Genomic DNA, 17,204 nt, shown 5'->3' with positions numbered 1-17,204 from the left:
CTTATCCTTTCCTCACAATCCCAGGAAACTGCTAGCCTGGAAGAACCAGGAAGAATCTTTCACTTGCATCATCCTTCACAAGAGAATAGTGCTCTCCCTGGAGCCCAGGTTCACCAGCTCCCACAATCCTCTTCATTTCTTGCTCATAACTCTCAGCGTTCTGACGCCCTGTACACAAGGACTGGGGAAGGAGAGCGCGTTCAGAGGTTACTCAGGAGCAGCAGAGCAGGAGCAGCCTTACGCTCTCAATAACTTGAGTCACTGTCACCTGGTGTGTGTGGTGCAAGTGGCTGAGAGAGACTAAAAGGGAAGGAAGTTAATGATCCAATTTGCCTAAAATGGTCAGGACGTTGATTTGCTTCTATAAACTCTGAGACCTGACATCAAGGACGTTCTCTGTGAAACTATCTTGTGCTGTAGCTTCTCCTACAGTTGACTTCCCTGGGGTTCTACAATTAGCTTAACTTGTGCTACATAAGCTCTGGGCACTGTGTTATGTTAAACTGTTCTCAAAGCCAGATAGTATAAACAAAACTGTGAATATTTACCTTACCTTGGGAATTAGCTCCAAATGCTCATGTCTGCTTCTTCTGCTTCCATTATTAATTCCTCGATATTTATTCTCACAGGGTTCCCTGGCCTAGACCAGTACTATCTCTGGTTTTCAATTCCCGTCTCCTGCATCTATGCTATGGTTTTCCTGGGAAACTGCATGGTGCTCCATGTGATCCAGACTGAGTCAAGTCTGCATGAGCCCATGTTCTATTTTCTGGCCATGCTGGCCCTCACCGACCTGTGCATGGGGCTGTCCACAGTGCACACGGTACTGGGGATCTTCTGGGGGCTCAGCCGGGAGATTGGTTTGGATACTTGCATTTCACAGACTTATTTTATCCATGGACTCTCCTGCACAGAGTCTGGAGTCCTTCTTGCCATGGCCTTTGATTGCTTTATAGCAATTTGCAATCCTCTGAGGTATACGTCCATCCTGACTAATAATAGAGTCATTCATTTTATGGTGACCATTTGATGAGAAGTGCTTTGTCTATTCTTCCCGTCATCATTCGTTTGAAGTTCTTCCCTTACTGCCGTCCCCACATCCTCTCTCACTCTTTCTGCCTTCACCAGGACCTACTCCGGCTGGCCTGCTCTGACATCCGCTTCAACAGCTTCTATGCCCTGGCTCTGGTGATTTGTACCGTGTTGTTGGATGCCGTCCTCATTCTTATCTCCTATATTTTCATCTTGCATACGGTGCTGGCAATTGCATCCCAGGAGGAGAGGCTCAAGTCTTTGCAGACCTGTGTCTCCCACATCTGTGCTGTCCTGATTTTTTATTTTCCCATGATTGGTCTCACCATAGTGCACCGCTTTGGAAAGCATCTCTCACCTTTGGTTCATGTCCTTATGGGCAATATCTATATTCTCCTTCCACCCCTGATGAATCCAATCATCTACAGTGTAAAGACCCAGCAGATCCGAAGCAGGATGAAGAAGTGGTTTTCCCTGAAAATGTGGTGAAACCCTTGGATTTTATCAGTAAGAATGTTTTAAGGTCAAAATAATAATGCTAGTCCCCATGTGTGCAACAAGATACAATTTGAATGCTCTTTTCTATAATGTTTTATTCTTTTCTAAGGACTTGAGCATTAAAGAACTTAAGTGACTTGCTAATGCAAGAGAGGTAATGAACTAAGTTTTGCTCATACACAATCCAGAGCAGGTTTCTCAAAGTTTACTGTAGGATACTCAAACAATTATGGATGAAACAATAAGGGGCTTTGTATTGTATTGTACATCCTTGCAGCATGATTGCTATATGAAAATTGTGTTATCCTGAGTTAATCAATATTTTCATTCCATTTAGTCACACCTCTACCTAAAATTTCAGAGACATGCCTATTTTTTAGGTTATTCAAGTAATGGACCTTATATCAAAATATATTATACAGTGAAATTGGACTTTCCTCATTCCTACAGGTGAGTTGAGTTACTATGATGTTGAGGCTTCCCTCTGCTCTATTCTCTTTTCTCTATTACTGACTTAATGCAAGTCCATTAAAGATGTTTTGGAATAAAAAGATGTATAACCCCTCTAGTCCAAAGGTTTTCTCCTTAATTTTTTTCAGTGTTATGAAGCTGCGACCTTATTGCATTCAATTTTTCACTCTACATTTTTTCACTAAATATTATATCATTAGGACTTCCTTGTGGCATTTTAAATTATCCATAAAGTCTGCAGAAAAGAGTTTAGTTTAGAAACTATTGCAAAGGCTCAATTGAGAACTGATCGTGGCCTCTCTTAGAGCAATGGTTGTGAAAATGGAAATATTATAAGAGATATGAATGATATTTAGGATATACAAATAAACTTTAATAACATTATGGGTTGCTGAACTGTTTTCACCCTGAATGTTTAATATTATGCAGAAATGTGCTGTGTGTCTGTTTCATCCTTCTTCAAATAGATGGGAACCATCTCAAGGAAAAATATAATTTCTGATTCATCTCTGTGTTTTCAGTGCTTTAGAATCGAATTACCAAGTTCTCCTTGAAAATATCTTCGGGGATAGGGCTCAGTTGATATTGCACCCATTCCAGAATTGCTGCAAAGACTTAAATCTCCAAGTTTTAAAATATCTTTCATCAATATAGCAATCTCTACAGGATTAATCTTGCCGTGTCCTGAAAGCCACACCTGCTTCCTCAACTGATGAGAAGATATCTCTGTATTAGTTTTCTACAGCTGCTATAAAAAATAACTGCAAGTCTAGCAGCTTAATACAAATTCATTATCTTACAATTCTGGAGGTTAGAAGTCAAAATAAATCATCAGGGTTCTGTTCTTTTAGAGGATCTAAGGGTGAATCTGTTTCCCTGTCTTTTTAAGCTTGTAGAGCCTGTCTTCATTCCTTGGTTGTGGCCTCAATGTGACCTCTAATTCTGTTGTCCCATTATCTTCTTTGATTCTGACCCTCAGCCCTCCCCCTTATAAGGACCCCGTGATTACATTAGTTCCACTTGGATAGTGCATAAAATTTTCTGTATCGAAAGATGATTAATTTAATCACATGTGTAAAGTCTCTTATATCATGCAAGCTAACACATTCACAGGTCCTGGAGATTAAGACATAAACATTTTTGGGGGGGCTAATTATTCAATCTTCCACAATCTCTATTTTGAAATTTCTGTATTGAACTCATTTTGATTTGGAATCCATAGAGTTTTCTGTTTGCTTGTTTTTAGTTTAAGGAGTATGATGCGATAAGGACTTTATTTTTGTTGTGGTAAAACATATATAACATAAAATTTATAATTTTACCCATTTTACATGCACAGCTCAGTGGCATTAATATATTCACATTGTTGTGCAACCATCACCATCATCTCTTTCCAAAACATTTTCACCATCCTAAACTGAAAGTTTGTACCAATTAAACAATTACTCCCTACCTGCTCAATTTTTCCCTACCGCCAGCCTTTGGCAACCACCATTCCACTTTTCATCTCTATGATCCTGACAGTTCTAGGTACCTCATTTAAGGGGAATCATACAATAATTTCCCCTTTTCGTCTGGTTTATTTCACTTAATATATATCCTTGAGGTTCATTCATTCTGTAACGTGTGTCAGAATTTCATTCCGTTTTAAGATTAAATAATATTCTTTTGTAAGTATAGATCACTTTTTGTTTATTCAGTTATCCTCCAATGCACTTTTGGATTGATTTCATCTTTCAGTTATTGTGAATAACATTGCAGTGAACATTAGAGCACAAATATTTTTCAAGTCCCTACTTTCCACTCTTTTGGGTATACATCCAGAAGTGGAATTACTAGATCACACAGTAATACTACTTTGATTGTTTTCAGGAATTGCATACTGTTTTCCACAGCATTTTACATTCCCACTAGCAGTGTGCAGGGGTTCGGATTTTTCAACATCTTTGACATCACTTGCTATTTTCTGTTTTTTTGCCAATAGCCAACCTAATGGTGTCAAGTAGTATCTCATTGTGGTTTTGATTTTTACTTCACCAATTATTAGTGTTTTGAGTATCTTGTCATGCGATAATTGAATACCTTTTCATTATCTATCTTCTTTGGAGAAGTCTATTCAAGTCCTCTGTCCATTTTTTGATTTGCTAGTTTTTTTTGCTGTTGAGTTATAGAATAGAATCCCTAGTTTTCTTCATTCATCCCTAAATTCTCTCTCATCTAAATCTGATGACAGAAAGTTTCCTTTATGTTATTTTATTTTCCACTTATGTGAAACTCTGCCCCAGTATGATGATAAATTCCAAAGTCAGACCGAGGATCTATTTTCTCCTATGTTCAGTCTGGTACATTTGTGGTTCTCTTTGAGAGAAGTACAAGATATAGGATAAGTTGTTGTTTATCAGGTAATAGCTTGGAGTATCTGTGACCACATTGATTAACTATAACTTGGATGATGTTTGGAAAATGTTGGACAAATTATTCTATATGTTAGCCTAAAGTGGTTTGCTGTGTGGCAATGGGTAAGTAAGCAAACTTTGGGGAAATATGGTATAATGTACAGTCTAAGGAGAATAAAGATTTTACCCATTGAAGAAAAGGAATATCAGTTCAGTTCAAAAAATGTCCTGTCCAAAGACATAGCAGCATGAACATACATATTCACTTTGGAAAAAAACTAGTACAAATAATGATTTTGTTATTTTTAAGTTGAAGTATATGCTCATCAAGAGTCATATATTTTGTTAGTTATATCTGTTACTCATTTTTTGTAATGTCATTTAATAAAATATCATATAAACTAATAAGTGTGAAAATAAAGGGAATTACTTTATAAAAATTAAGTTGGCTCAATGCACCCACGCTGTCCAGGAAGAGAGGCTGCAGTGTCTGAACTCTGGCCAGAGTCAGCGTTATTCAGGGCCACTGTCCAGGATGTGAGCAAGAGCAAGCTGCGGCCCATTTGGACCACCCTCGGCCCGACATCTCTGGCAACAAACAAGATGAAATAGCTACTTAGAGATGAACTTGAACACGTGGGTGTGAAATTTGGTGTCTACACTGAGGATCGTAATGGCCTCTCTTATGCTTTAGAATCTATGAAGACCAGAGAAGATCCTGATGAAGTTGTGCAAGATGAAATCAGAGTGTTCATAAAAAGGAAGCATAGCTGATACTTTCAGAAATAGAAAGTAGACTATGTTCAAGGCAAATTATCTGGTGATTAAACAACCCAAACCTGAAAGGAATTTGTGGTTGTGGAAAAAGATTTAATGCTTGAGACCTCAGGACCACTCCTCAGGCTGTAAGCTCCGGGAATGCTCATGGAAATCTTGGGGCTTACTAAAGAAATCATGTGACTGTCACATTCTAAAGTTTACAATGTGTGGCTACTTTAAGTAGAAAATAAAGTAATGCATTTTGAAAGAGAAAAAACCCCACTAAGTTGAATATTTTAGAGATGTGCAAATAGATCCTGATGTATTTTCGTCTTTGGTGTTGAATTTGCCTGAGAGACATTATTGCAAATGATTGAAAAAAGAGATAATAAACTTTGGAAGGATTCTATACCTTGATTCAGAACATCTATAATTTTTATTCCACTTAAAATGAGAAAAATAATTTTAAAGACTGAATTTTTGATGCAATTTGTGCATGAGAATACATATGTAGAAGCTGAGAATATTCCAGGAACAAATTTTGGCTGCCTTTAAATGAACAGATTGGCAGATGAATATACGTTTATGTTTCAAGACATAATAAATTCTATGTGGGATATGTGTATGTTCTTTCAACGATTCTACACTTACTGAATCTTTATAATAACTGAGTAATAGATGGGTTTCACTTTATTAGATTACAGGTCTTCTAGGATATTCATAATTAAAGAAATGTAAATTAAAGAGGGTAGCAAGGGATGACACTGAAAGATGAGGACAGCCCACATAATAGACGATTTTAAATCTCGCATGCATTTTAGCTGCCATTTATTCTGTACTGTATGTCATGATCTTTTCATAGATTACATATCATTGTTTTTACAACTTTATTATTGTTTTCATAGATGAGAGAAATATTGTAACAAAATTTAAGTCATTTGGCCAATATCTTACAACCGGAGAACTCTAGATATAAAACACTGTTTGATAAGAAAAAAATAAGTTTTATTTTGCCTCCTTATCTCTACCAGAAATACAATAGATTGTTTTTAAAGGAAGAATCCCAATCTTAAATTCTGTCCATGCAGTCAGTATTTTCTTCTAAGACTACCCTTCCTCTCTGACTCCAATGTCCTCACTCCATACAGAATCTAAAGCCAAGTCTGTGTTCCACATCTGTTCTCAGTTTACATTAGTAACAATGGGAGTTAGGAAAAAACAATAACCAAGGAATTTGTCATTTACATAAATTTAAAAATACAGAACGTATTCTATTCACACCTTCTTTCCTTACACAATGAAGATGAAGACCCTTGCCTATAGACTTCTATCACACTCCCACTGGAGAGTTCTTGTTCATGTTCTTTGTGTACAAAGTGTCGTATCCATGTCAGCTCACAGAGTTATAGTTGAGACAGGCTAAGTGTTTCAAAATTAAGAAGCCAAATACGTCACTTCATAGATACGGAAAACAAGAGCCAAGGAAGGCATGGTCAATTGGAAGTACATTTGCCTAAGATTTTGCTAGAAATGACTCTGAATGCACAGATTAGAACAGTGCTCCCTGCCAACCAGCAAGTCAGAAACATAAGGCAATTATCAGTTTGTCAGGACTATTTCTAAAAGAAAGGGTTTAGATAGCTGCGGGGTTCCCAATTCATAGTTTGATTGATTTTGTAGCAATATTACTAGTAATAATAATGTATTTATGAGGAAATCTTCATTCTTTCAGGAACTAGAACATACCCTCCTAAGGTCAACACCCCGTTTCCTATGTAAAACAAGCAGTGCTATGTTAATCAATCTTTGATGCTTCAGGATATTATAGGTAAAATAGTTTTAAATACATTTGTTTTGGAATGTACAGGGATTGTGAATCAGTGTAACTCCATTTTACGTAAAATGCCACTTCTTCAGTAAACCATAGTAAAAAATGTTTCTATGAGCCAGCTCATATGGAAGACAGAATAGTTGATTCTGATTGTGAGTTACCTATTGGTCAAAACTGACAACCACCAGAGCTGATTTCTAGACATAGGGATAGTTATTTGTGAAAAGTCCAAGGGTCCAGATAGGTATCTCAAGAAGTTAGATCTTCTCTTCTTGGGAAGAAGAATTCTTTTCCACAGCTCACTTTCAGTTTTATGAAGTTATAAATTATGAGTCCCTGTGTATGCTGGAAATGGTGTCCTGGATTTGGAGATGATGCCTTCTCAGTATTGAGGCATTCAATTTTAGCAGTCATTCAAAGCCATAAAAAATATTATTTGGCTTATTATACCATTTCTTGACTTCTCATTTATTAACTCAATTGTTAAGGGCAGTCCAACTGTGAGACTTAGTCTCCTAAAGCATTATGGGGACAACTGGAGTCAATAAGATTTAGAGAGGGAGACCCGGGATCCTTGCAATACTTCTTTTGTGTGGTTTCTCCACAGAGAAACAGTAACAATAATAATAAAGGGGGAATTGGATACAATTTGTGGCCTATAGAGAAGATAATTTCATCACTGGTCCATTCCTCAGGAGAATAGCCTCCTAGCCCTTGTCCAAGTGCTGACGCTATTTTTGTTCCATGTTTGCCTCTGGGAATGGCTTTCTTTATCTTCGGACAATGCTACACCAACATGAGTAGGCACATGCACATAAGAAGGCTGGGGAATTAAACTTGTGAATTTGTATTCTCACAGGTGGCTGTGAAATCTAGAGGGAAATATTTAGAGAAATATAAAGGGAGTGTAGGAAATTGAAAATGTAATTGTATAAATTGGATTGACTCCAAGTAAGTGTCAGCTCTGTATAGACATTCTTAAAAGGAGATTAATATTTCATTTAGGATTTGAGCTAGGACATGAGAGGTGCCTAAAACTACTATTGATTTCCTCCTGGTCTAGTAGGTATTTCCTTTTTATTTTCTTTGCTCAGCAAATCTTCAACTAAGACGGGTATGCATCCCTGCTCAGGTCAACATAGGAAGGTAAAGCTGTGATAAAAACAGATGAAGCTTATACATTAAGATGCAAAGATTCTTAGCATTTTTCCTAGATTGAGTCTTCATTTTTACTAATTCTAGCCCTCTGTTCCTCCTACAAATATACACATGGCAGGAGGGCCAATATATTTCCATCTGTATTAAAATTTGTGTATTTTTGATATTTAATTAATTCAGGGCAAATTAAACTTGAGTTGATTCATTAATTTTCAAAGGGATATAATCAGTAAAAATTCCATCTCTTCCATTGAGGACACAAAGGAGGAATATGGACTTCTGCTTAAGGAAACCAAGAGGTGTTTCATAGAGGTGGTGAGGGTTGAGCTGAGAGTTGCATGATAAACAGATATGTGTTAGATGGTAAAATCATGGGGACAGGAGAGAATCTAAAAGAAACAGAATATAAGCATAAGAAAGTATAAGATACATGCTGGAGCACTTCAATATATTTTTGAGAGTTCCAAAATACATTTCTTAATGAATAGTAAGAAGTTTGTAAGGAAGGTTGAATTGAATGATGACAATGTTAATAGCATACGGTTGTGTAGTGCTTCCTATATTCCTAGCATTCTTGTAAGCATGTTGTCTTCAGATAATGCTTTCAAGCATTATTTTTCAAGTAACCCCCTTATTTTCCATGTGAAGAAGGATGCTTATGATCCCTATTGTTTAATTGAGACAAATGAGGCCTGCAAAACATTTAGCAACTTGGCAGAGCCTGCACAGCTAGAAAGCACTGAGCTGAGACTCAGTTTCCCGAATCCATGATGTCAACCACTTCACTATGAAGTTTTCCATGTGGACGCAGTACAGATCTCAGGTAGTTTCATGTGACCTTCACCCTGGAAAGTATAAAATACTACAGCTACGCAAGTTTTCATATTTCACTAAAAAAAAATCCAAAAACACAATTTTCAGTTGCATAGCAAGCCATGAATTAGGAAGTAGAAAGATCTATGTTAGAGAAAGCAATGAGGATAACATCCTAATGACATAGGTGAACAAAAGAGACTGAAAAGAGTGAGACAAAGGAACAGAGAGGTGGTCAGAAGCTAAATCTCTGTCAGTTAGCCACTGAATAGATGAGAGACTTTGAAGGAATAGGAAAACATTCAGTTATTTTTTGCCTAGAGAAGTTTGGTATTTTGCTGTCATTTACAAAAATAGACATAAAAGTTTTCCCTATAGAAGTCCTAAACCCAGTGGTGTATATTATTTGTATTGTTGGTAATGTTGGATTGAAAAAGACTGATCAAATATAAAGCCAAATCAGCTTTTCACTAATTTCTTCTTAATTAGACAGACTTCCTTACCCTGCCACGTCATTTTACAGTGACATCACTCACCGCATAATTAAAAGTAGATCCAGCCTTAAGAATGATAATTGTCTCTCAGACATTTCTGTTTCTGTATCCCAGTTATAAAGTATGTTATGACCTTTTATACATTTACCTCTTTTAATTCTGAAAATATAGATGAAAGATAATTTTGACACCAGAATCTCCTTCATCAAGCTAAATTCGCCCCATTGCAAAGAGGGAAAGATACTGAAAGAATTTAATTGATGGGACATCAACATAGTTTCTGAGGTGGAATTTCTACTCTATATGAATGGCGTATCAAGTTCAACATGTAAAAGGAAAATAAACTTCCAAGGAATTGTAGTAGTGTCTTTTAAATGAAAATTGAAAGCAAGTCTATGAATTGGAACACCTACTAATACTCCATGTCAGAATGAATAAAGTCGACAAACAGGAAACTGAGTTAAGTAATGTTATCCAAAGGTAGCTTGTACAGGAAAAGGTAGTTGAAGGGGACAGAAAATACAAAAGAGACACATTAAGGATGTGGGAATAAACGTTGTTTTATTAAAAGGATAATTCTAACTAATTTGAATTTAGTGCATTATTTTAACACATTTCTGTGTCACCTTGTCCAGGAAAACCTTATTTTTTATAATTTCTTTAAGATTGGGTTAGATGAGAATTTTGAGACGTTTTACCCTATCTTATTAAGCCAGAAAAATTTAGATGTTATATGATGGCATTTCTTGACCTGTTTGTTACTCACTCGGGCTTCAATTTCAACCAAAGACTGAGAATTCTGCTGTCAAACTCTGTGGGATAGGAACAGACATCACGAAGATTCAGGGAGGAGAGGTCAAAGAGCCTTGGCTTTATTTTTTTATATCCCATCCTTATACCAACGTTTTTTAAAAAGCAGCTAGATTAAGTTGTGTTGACCACAGGGAATATAATTCATCACTTGTCTCTTCCTCAGGAGAATTGTGTCATAGTCCTGGCCAACTGCTGGTCTATATTTGTCTCATTGAAAACGATTTGTTCATAACTGCGTGTTTATAACTGCACTGTTCATAACTACACTACATGAGTCGGTGAATGCACATATGAAAGTTGAAGAATTAAACTTGTGAGTATATGTTCTAATAGGTGCCTCTGAGTTCAAGATAGAGAAATATTTAGAAAGGATCCAAGGAGAGTCTGTGGGAATTGCACCTTGTTATTGTTCATAAAGGTCACTCTGAGCAGAAATCTTTAAAGGAAATAGTAATTCCGCTGTCAGAATTTGATCTAGGACATGAGTACCTCTTGGTCTAATGAGCATTTTTCACCTTTCTTCTCTTATCCATAATGAATCTCTTTAGATCTTTCATTAAAGCAGTTATGTACCCTGACTCAGGTGAAAATATGTATGGATAATCATGCTGAAATGAAAACAAAAAAAGGTTACACTTCAAAACTAAGATTCTTAGCATTTTTCTTAAACTGGTTCTTCATGTCTTCTAATTCCACACAACCCCTTCTCCATGTAGACACTCTCTTGGAAGCAGGACAAATAGATTTGCATCCACATTAAATTTGATATCTTTTTTTGATATTAAAGAGATCCAGGGAAAATAAACTTCCAAGTTAATTAATTCCCACTAGGGTTCATTCAAAAAGTAGTCATTGTCTTACACTGAGAACACAGTGGAAGAATTTGGAATTCTGCTTAAGACCATCAGGAGATGCTTCACAGAGGAGATGATGCTTGAGCTGAGAGTCGAAAAATAAACTGATATTTGTCAGGTGGGAAAGACATTGGTAAAGGAGGAAATCTAAGGGAAAAAGGATTATAAGCAAAAGACTGTATAAGAGAAATTGTAGAATTTAAAATGGTTATTAAAATTCTAAGATTCATTTCCTTATGACTAAAAACATGTTTGCAACAGGGTTAGGTTAAATGTAGCAAAAACAATAACACCTTCATTAGCGTGGTACATTTACTACAATAGATGAGCAAGTTGATATTTTATTATTAATTAAAGTGCATAGTTTACATTAGAGCGCTTTCTTTGTGTTGTACATTTCAATGGGTTTGGGCAAATGCATAATGTCATATTTCCATCATTCGAGTTTCATACAGAATAGTTCCTCTGACTTACATGTCTCGTGCTTCACCTATTCATCCCTGTCCCTTCTCCCTGAAACCCTGGCAAACACTAATCTTTTTATTGTTTCTATAGTTTTATCTTTCCAGAATATCGTATAGTAGGAATCACATGATATGTAGCTTTTTCAGGACAGCTTCATTCACTTAGCAATATGGGTTTAAGATCTTGTAACTTGATAGTTCATTTATTTTTATCACTGAATAATCCTTCATTCTATGGATGTACCAAAACTTCTTTATACATTTGCCTGTTGAAAGACATCTTGATGGCTTCCAAGGATTAGCAATCATGAATAAAGATGCTATCAATATTCATGTGCAGGTTTTTGTGTAGAAGTAAATTTTGAACTCATTTGGGTTAATACCTGAGAGCACAATTGAGGGACTGCATGATAAGCGTATGTTTAGCTTTGTAAGAAACTGCCAGATTATCGACCCAAGTAGCTTTACTATTTTGCATCCTCACCATTGATGAATGAGAATTATTATTGCTGCACTTCCTCACCAGCATTTGTTATATCAGAGTTTTTTAACTTTAGCTATTCTAATAGGTGTATAGCAGCATTGCATTGTTGATTTAATTTGCAATTCCCTAAAGGCATAAAATGTTGAACATTTTTTATGTGCTTATTCGACACCTGTAATATCTTCTTTGGTGAGGTGTCTGTTCAGATTTTTTGCAGATTTTTAATTGAGTTGTTTGTTTTCTTATTGCTGAGTTTCAAGAGTTCTCGGTATATGCTTGCATTCTCTTAAGTGTGTCTTTCACAGAGCAAACTTTTTCAATTTTAATGAAGTTCAGCTTCTCAATTTCTTTTGTCAGGGATAATATGCCTGGTGTTAACTATACGGTCATTGCTAAACTCAAGGTCTCCTAAAGTTTTTCCTTTGCTATCTTTCAGAACTTGCGTAGTTTTCCATTTTAAATCAAGGAGATTTATGATCTTTTCTGAGTTAATTTTCATGAAAGGTGTAAGATCTGTGTCTAGATTCATTTATTTTTGTATGTGGATGTGCACTTGTTCCAGCACCATTTGCTGAAACACTACTCTTTCTCCATTAAATTGCCTTTCCTCCTTTGTCAAAGATCCGTTGACTATATGTGTGTATGTGTCTGTTTGCGGGCTCTCAGTTCTGCTCCACTGATTAATTTGTCTATTCTTCTGCACTACCACACTGTCTTGGTCACTGTAGCTTTATAGTAAGTCTTTTTTTTTTTTTAATATTACATCGAGGTTATATTGACTTATAACATTGTGTAAATTTCAGGTGTACATTAATATATATCAGTTTCTGTATAGACTGCACTGTATTCTCCACCAATCATCTAGTTTTTATCCATCACCATACACGTGTCCCATTACCACTTTCACCTTCTCTGCCATGCCCTTGCTTTCTGGTAACCACTAATCTGTTCTCCTTATCCATGTGTTTATATTCCACATATGAGTGAAGTCATATGGTGTTTGTCTTTCTCTCTCTATCTTATTTCACTTAGCATAATAGCCTCAATCAGTGTTGTCACAAACAGCACAATTTTGTCTTTTTTATGACTGAGTATTATTCCATTGTGTGTATATATCTATATCTATAGATATAGATATAGATATGTATGTATGTGTGTGTGTGTGTATATATATATATATATGTATACACACCACATCCTCTTTATGCATTCATTCATAAATGAGCACTTGGGTTGCTTCCACAGCTTGGTTATTGTGAATAATGCTGCAATGAACATAGAGGTGCATAAATCTCTTTGAATTATTGATTTCATGTTCTTTGGACACATATCCAGTAAAGAGATGGCTGGATCAGAGATATTTTTATTTTTAATTTTTTGAGAAATCTCCATGCTGTTTTCTATAGTGGCTGCACCAGTTTACATTCCTCCAGCAGTGTATGAGGGTTCCCTTTCTTCCACACCCTCTCCAACACTTGTTATTTCTTCTCTTGTTGATTATAGCCTGACGGGTGTGAAACACTAATTGTGTGTGGATCTCCTATGAATATTGAATTGTATGTGTATTTGTTTGCCTTTGTGTTAAAAAAGAGAGAGAGAGAATTTAGGGAATCTGTATATGCATTCCTGGACTTACATCATCAGGAACATGTATGCTTGAAAAATGCCCTTTAAAGCCACATTCAACTTCTAATTCTCAAAATTTCTATAAATCTAGGTGAGAACAAATACTAACAGAAAAGAGAAACCCAACACAAAACTCGAATCATTAATCAGGCAGCTCTAAGCCAACATGTTCAAGTTCAATAGCACAGTCTTCATGCCCTCAGTGCTGACACTAATTGGGATCCCTGGCTTGGAGTCTGTGCAGTGCTGGATTGGGATTCCTTTCTGTGCCATGTACATCATTGCTCTGTTTGGGAATTTTCTTCTCCTGGTCATCATCAAATCTGAGCAGAGCCTCCATGAGCCCATGTATCTCTTCCTGGCAATGCTTGGAACAATAGACATTGCTCTCAGTACTTGTATTTTACCAAAAATGCTAGGGATATTCTGGTTTCATGTGCCAGATATATACTTTGATGTGTGTCTCTTGCAGATGTGGCTCGTCCACACCTTCCAGTGTATTGAGTCAGGTATTCTGCTGGCCATGGCCCTGGACTGCTGTGTGGCAATCTGTGATCCTCTGAGACATGCAACTACTTTTACCCACCAACTTCTCACTCAGATTGGGGTTGGAGTGACACTCAGAGCAGCCCTCCTTTCAGCTCCATGTCTCATCCTCATCAAGTGCCGCCTGAAATACTATCGAACCACTGTTGTATCACATTCATACTGTGAGCACATGGCCATTGTGAAGTTGGCAGCAGCAGATGTTCGAATCAACAAGATTTATGGTCTGTTTGTGGCTTTCAGTATACTTGGATTGGACATAGTCTTTATCATCCTCTCCTACATCCGAATATTTATTACCGTCTTCAATCTGCCTCTGAAAGAAGCTAGGCTCAAAGCCTTTAACACCTGCATTGCCCACATTTGTGTCTTCCTTGAGTTTTACCTCCTAGGTTTCTTCTCCTTCTTTACACACAGGTTTGGGTTCCATATTCCACCCTGCCTTCATGTTCTTCTGTCCAACCTTTACCTACTTGTCCCACTTCTGCTCAATCCTGTTGTTTACGGTGTGAAGACAAAACAGATTCGGGATCGAGTATCCAAGACTTTATGCAAAGAATCCTTCTTGATTTTTCACTATGGCTTTTCATATCAAATAACAAAATTTCACTCTGTGAAACATTTGTCCTTGGTGAGAGTGTGTGCTTCCCTCAAGTTCATTTTGTAATGAAGTATAGAGTTGTAAGTTTCCATTCGAGACTGTTAAGCTCTAATTCCTATTTAAACAATTTCAATTTTTATGGATTCAGAATAAATTTATCAAAAGATGACATAAAACACAGGAATCATGAAGTCTGGCTTGTAATTCAGTCAGTGAAGTTCTTTCCCCATTCTTCAGTGGGGAAAATGTCCAACACACCTAAATGTAAATGGTTAGCCTCTGATTAAAAATATGAAGTGCATGGAGTTCTTTAACAACAGAATAAATTCAATCTGAAGTAGATAATTTCAATGATAATGACCTAACTAATTTTTTGTCTTCTAATTTTGATTGCAGCGATCTTCCTCAACCACTCCCTTCTCACCATAATCATCATCATCATTCTAATTATCATCATGGTTCAAATCAAGTTATTTTCTGTTTTATGATGATCTAAGTACTAAGAAGGCTTAGATTTTTAATCTTGTATTGGAAAGTACTTTTATATGTTTTATTTTTTTAAAATAGATTTGGATTTCCAGAAATTTGAATATATGGTACTGAGTTCCTATAGACCCCCACACCCAGTTTTCCTTCTTATTATCATCTTGCATTATTATGATATATTTGTTACTATTAGTGAACCGATATTGATACATTATAATTAACAAAAATCCATATTTCATTCAAAGTTCTTAATTTTACCTAGTTTTCTATTTTTCTCCCAAGATCTCACCCAGGATGCCACATTGCATTAGTTGTCATGTCTCCTTAAGCTCTTCTTGGCTGTCAGTTTCAGAGACTTTCCTTATTTCTAATGACCTTTACAGTATCAAAGAGTACTATTCAAGTATTTTTTAGGAAGCCCATCTATTACAATTTATCTGTTGCTATTCTCATGAGCAAACTGTGATTATTTGCTTGGGGAGGAAGATTATAGATGTTAAAGTGCCATTTCAATCACATCATATCAGGGGAACATACTATCAACACGATTTATCCCCTGTGTACGCTGACCTTGATCACTTGTCTGAAGTAGTAATTGTCAGATTTCTCAGCTGTGGAATTATTTTTTAAAACTTCCCATTTCCATACTGTACTTTTGGGAAGGAAGTCACCGCAAGCAACCCACAATTAAGGAGTAGGGATTTTGTCCCTCCTCCTTGAGGGTGGAGTAGCTACATAATTTAGTAAGCTATTTGGAATTCTTCTACATGGCAGATGGATTTATTCTCCCCCACTTATTAATTTATTCAATGATTTATATCAGTATGGACTTAAGGGTATTTTTATTATCATTTGGGTTATGATCCAATGTTACTTTATTTTATTGCTTAAGTTGTTCCAGTTTGACCATTAGGAGCTCTTTCATTTGGCTTTCATTCCTCTTTGCCTTAACACTCATTCTGTTTGTGTGTGTGTGTGGTGTGGTATGTTTGTACCACTTCCTATTTCATGTCATTAGAAGATGCTCCAGGCTCATCTTGGATATTTTCTGTACCAGTCCTAGAATTAGACATTTCTCTAAGAAGTTTTGTTCTTTTTATTGGCAAATAGTTTTAGAAACGAAGAACTGGGCCCTGGGTATGCTTCTTGCTACGTGGCTGTCTTTCTTTTAAGTTCTCTCAACAAAAAGAGCAAGGGATTTTTTTTCCCTTACCTTTACTTTTAACTTATAGGTTTCTATATATTTCAGTGGGTTTCTTCTGTACACTAAATAGCTGGGTCCTGGTATTTTATCTACTTTGAAAATCTGTCTTTTATTTGGTATATTTTGACAATTCACATTTAAAGTGAATATTAATGTAGTTGGATTAATATCTACCATGTTTGTAACTGTCTTCTATTCATTACATTTGTTCCTCCTTTTTTTATTTTTCCTTCCCTATTGTTTATGTTCCATGAATGTAATTGAATATTTTTATGATTCAATTTTCTCTCCTGTCTTAGAGTGTCAATTGTACACCTTTGAAAATTTTTAATATTTGCTCTAGAGTTTTAAATATACATTTACAACTAATATAAGCCAAATTAAAAAATAACGCTGTACTGCTTCACAGGCAGTTCTGGTAAGTTATGATGGAGATTTTCCAATTACTCCCTCCCAGCCCTTAAACATTCCTGCCATCCATTTCATTTATCCACATCCCATAATCAATTAACATTCAGTTACTAATATTACATTGAGTAATGTGTTATCTATCACATTAATTAAGAATAAGAAAATCAAATATTTTATTTTATCCTCATTTATTCTTTTCAGATAACCTTTCTCTATGTAGATTTGAGTCTCTGAGCTATATATTTTTGAATCTATGTGAAGAA

General features: G+C 36.0%; 1 protein-coding gene and 1 pseudogene across 1 annotated transcript; both read left to right on the top strand.

The window, feature by feature from the left end:
* The first annotated feature begins 571 nt into the window (after positions 1-571).
* LOC106830137 (olfactory receptor 51V1-like) lies at positions 572-1,521 on the top strand (annotated as a pseudogene).
* Positions 1,522-13,859: 12,338 nt separating this feature from the next.
* Positions 13,860-14,906, top strand: LOC106830138 (olfactory receptor 52A5-like). Its single transcript, XM_014839564.3, has one exon. The coding sequence runs from the start codon at positions 13,860-13,862 to the stop codon at positions 14,904-14,906; it is 1,047 nt and encodes a 348-aa protein (XP_014695050.3).
* Positions 14,907-17,204: the final 2,298 nt, after the last annotated feature.

The sequence above is a fragment of the Equus asinus genome, chromosome 20 (genome assembly GCF_041296235.1).
Source record: "Equus asinus isolate D_3611 breed Donkey chromosome 20, EquAss-T2T_v2, whole genome shotgun sequence".
NCBI lineage: Eukaryota > Metazoa > Chordata > Mammalia > Perissodactyla > Equidae > Equus > Equus asinus.
The sequence above is the reverse complement of the archived record's forward strand: the minus strand, read 5'-3'. Positions and strand labels throughout refer to the sequence as shown.

Excerpts from the sequence above, each read along its gene's own strand:
- LOC106830138 (XM_014839564.3), top strand. The coding sequence starts at position 13,860 with ATGTTCAAGTTCAATAGCACAGTCTTCATGCCCTCAGTGCTGACACTA.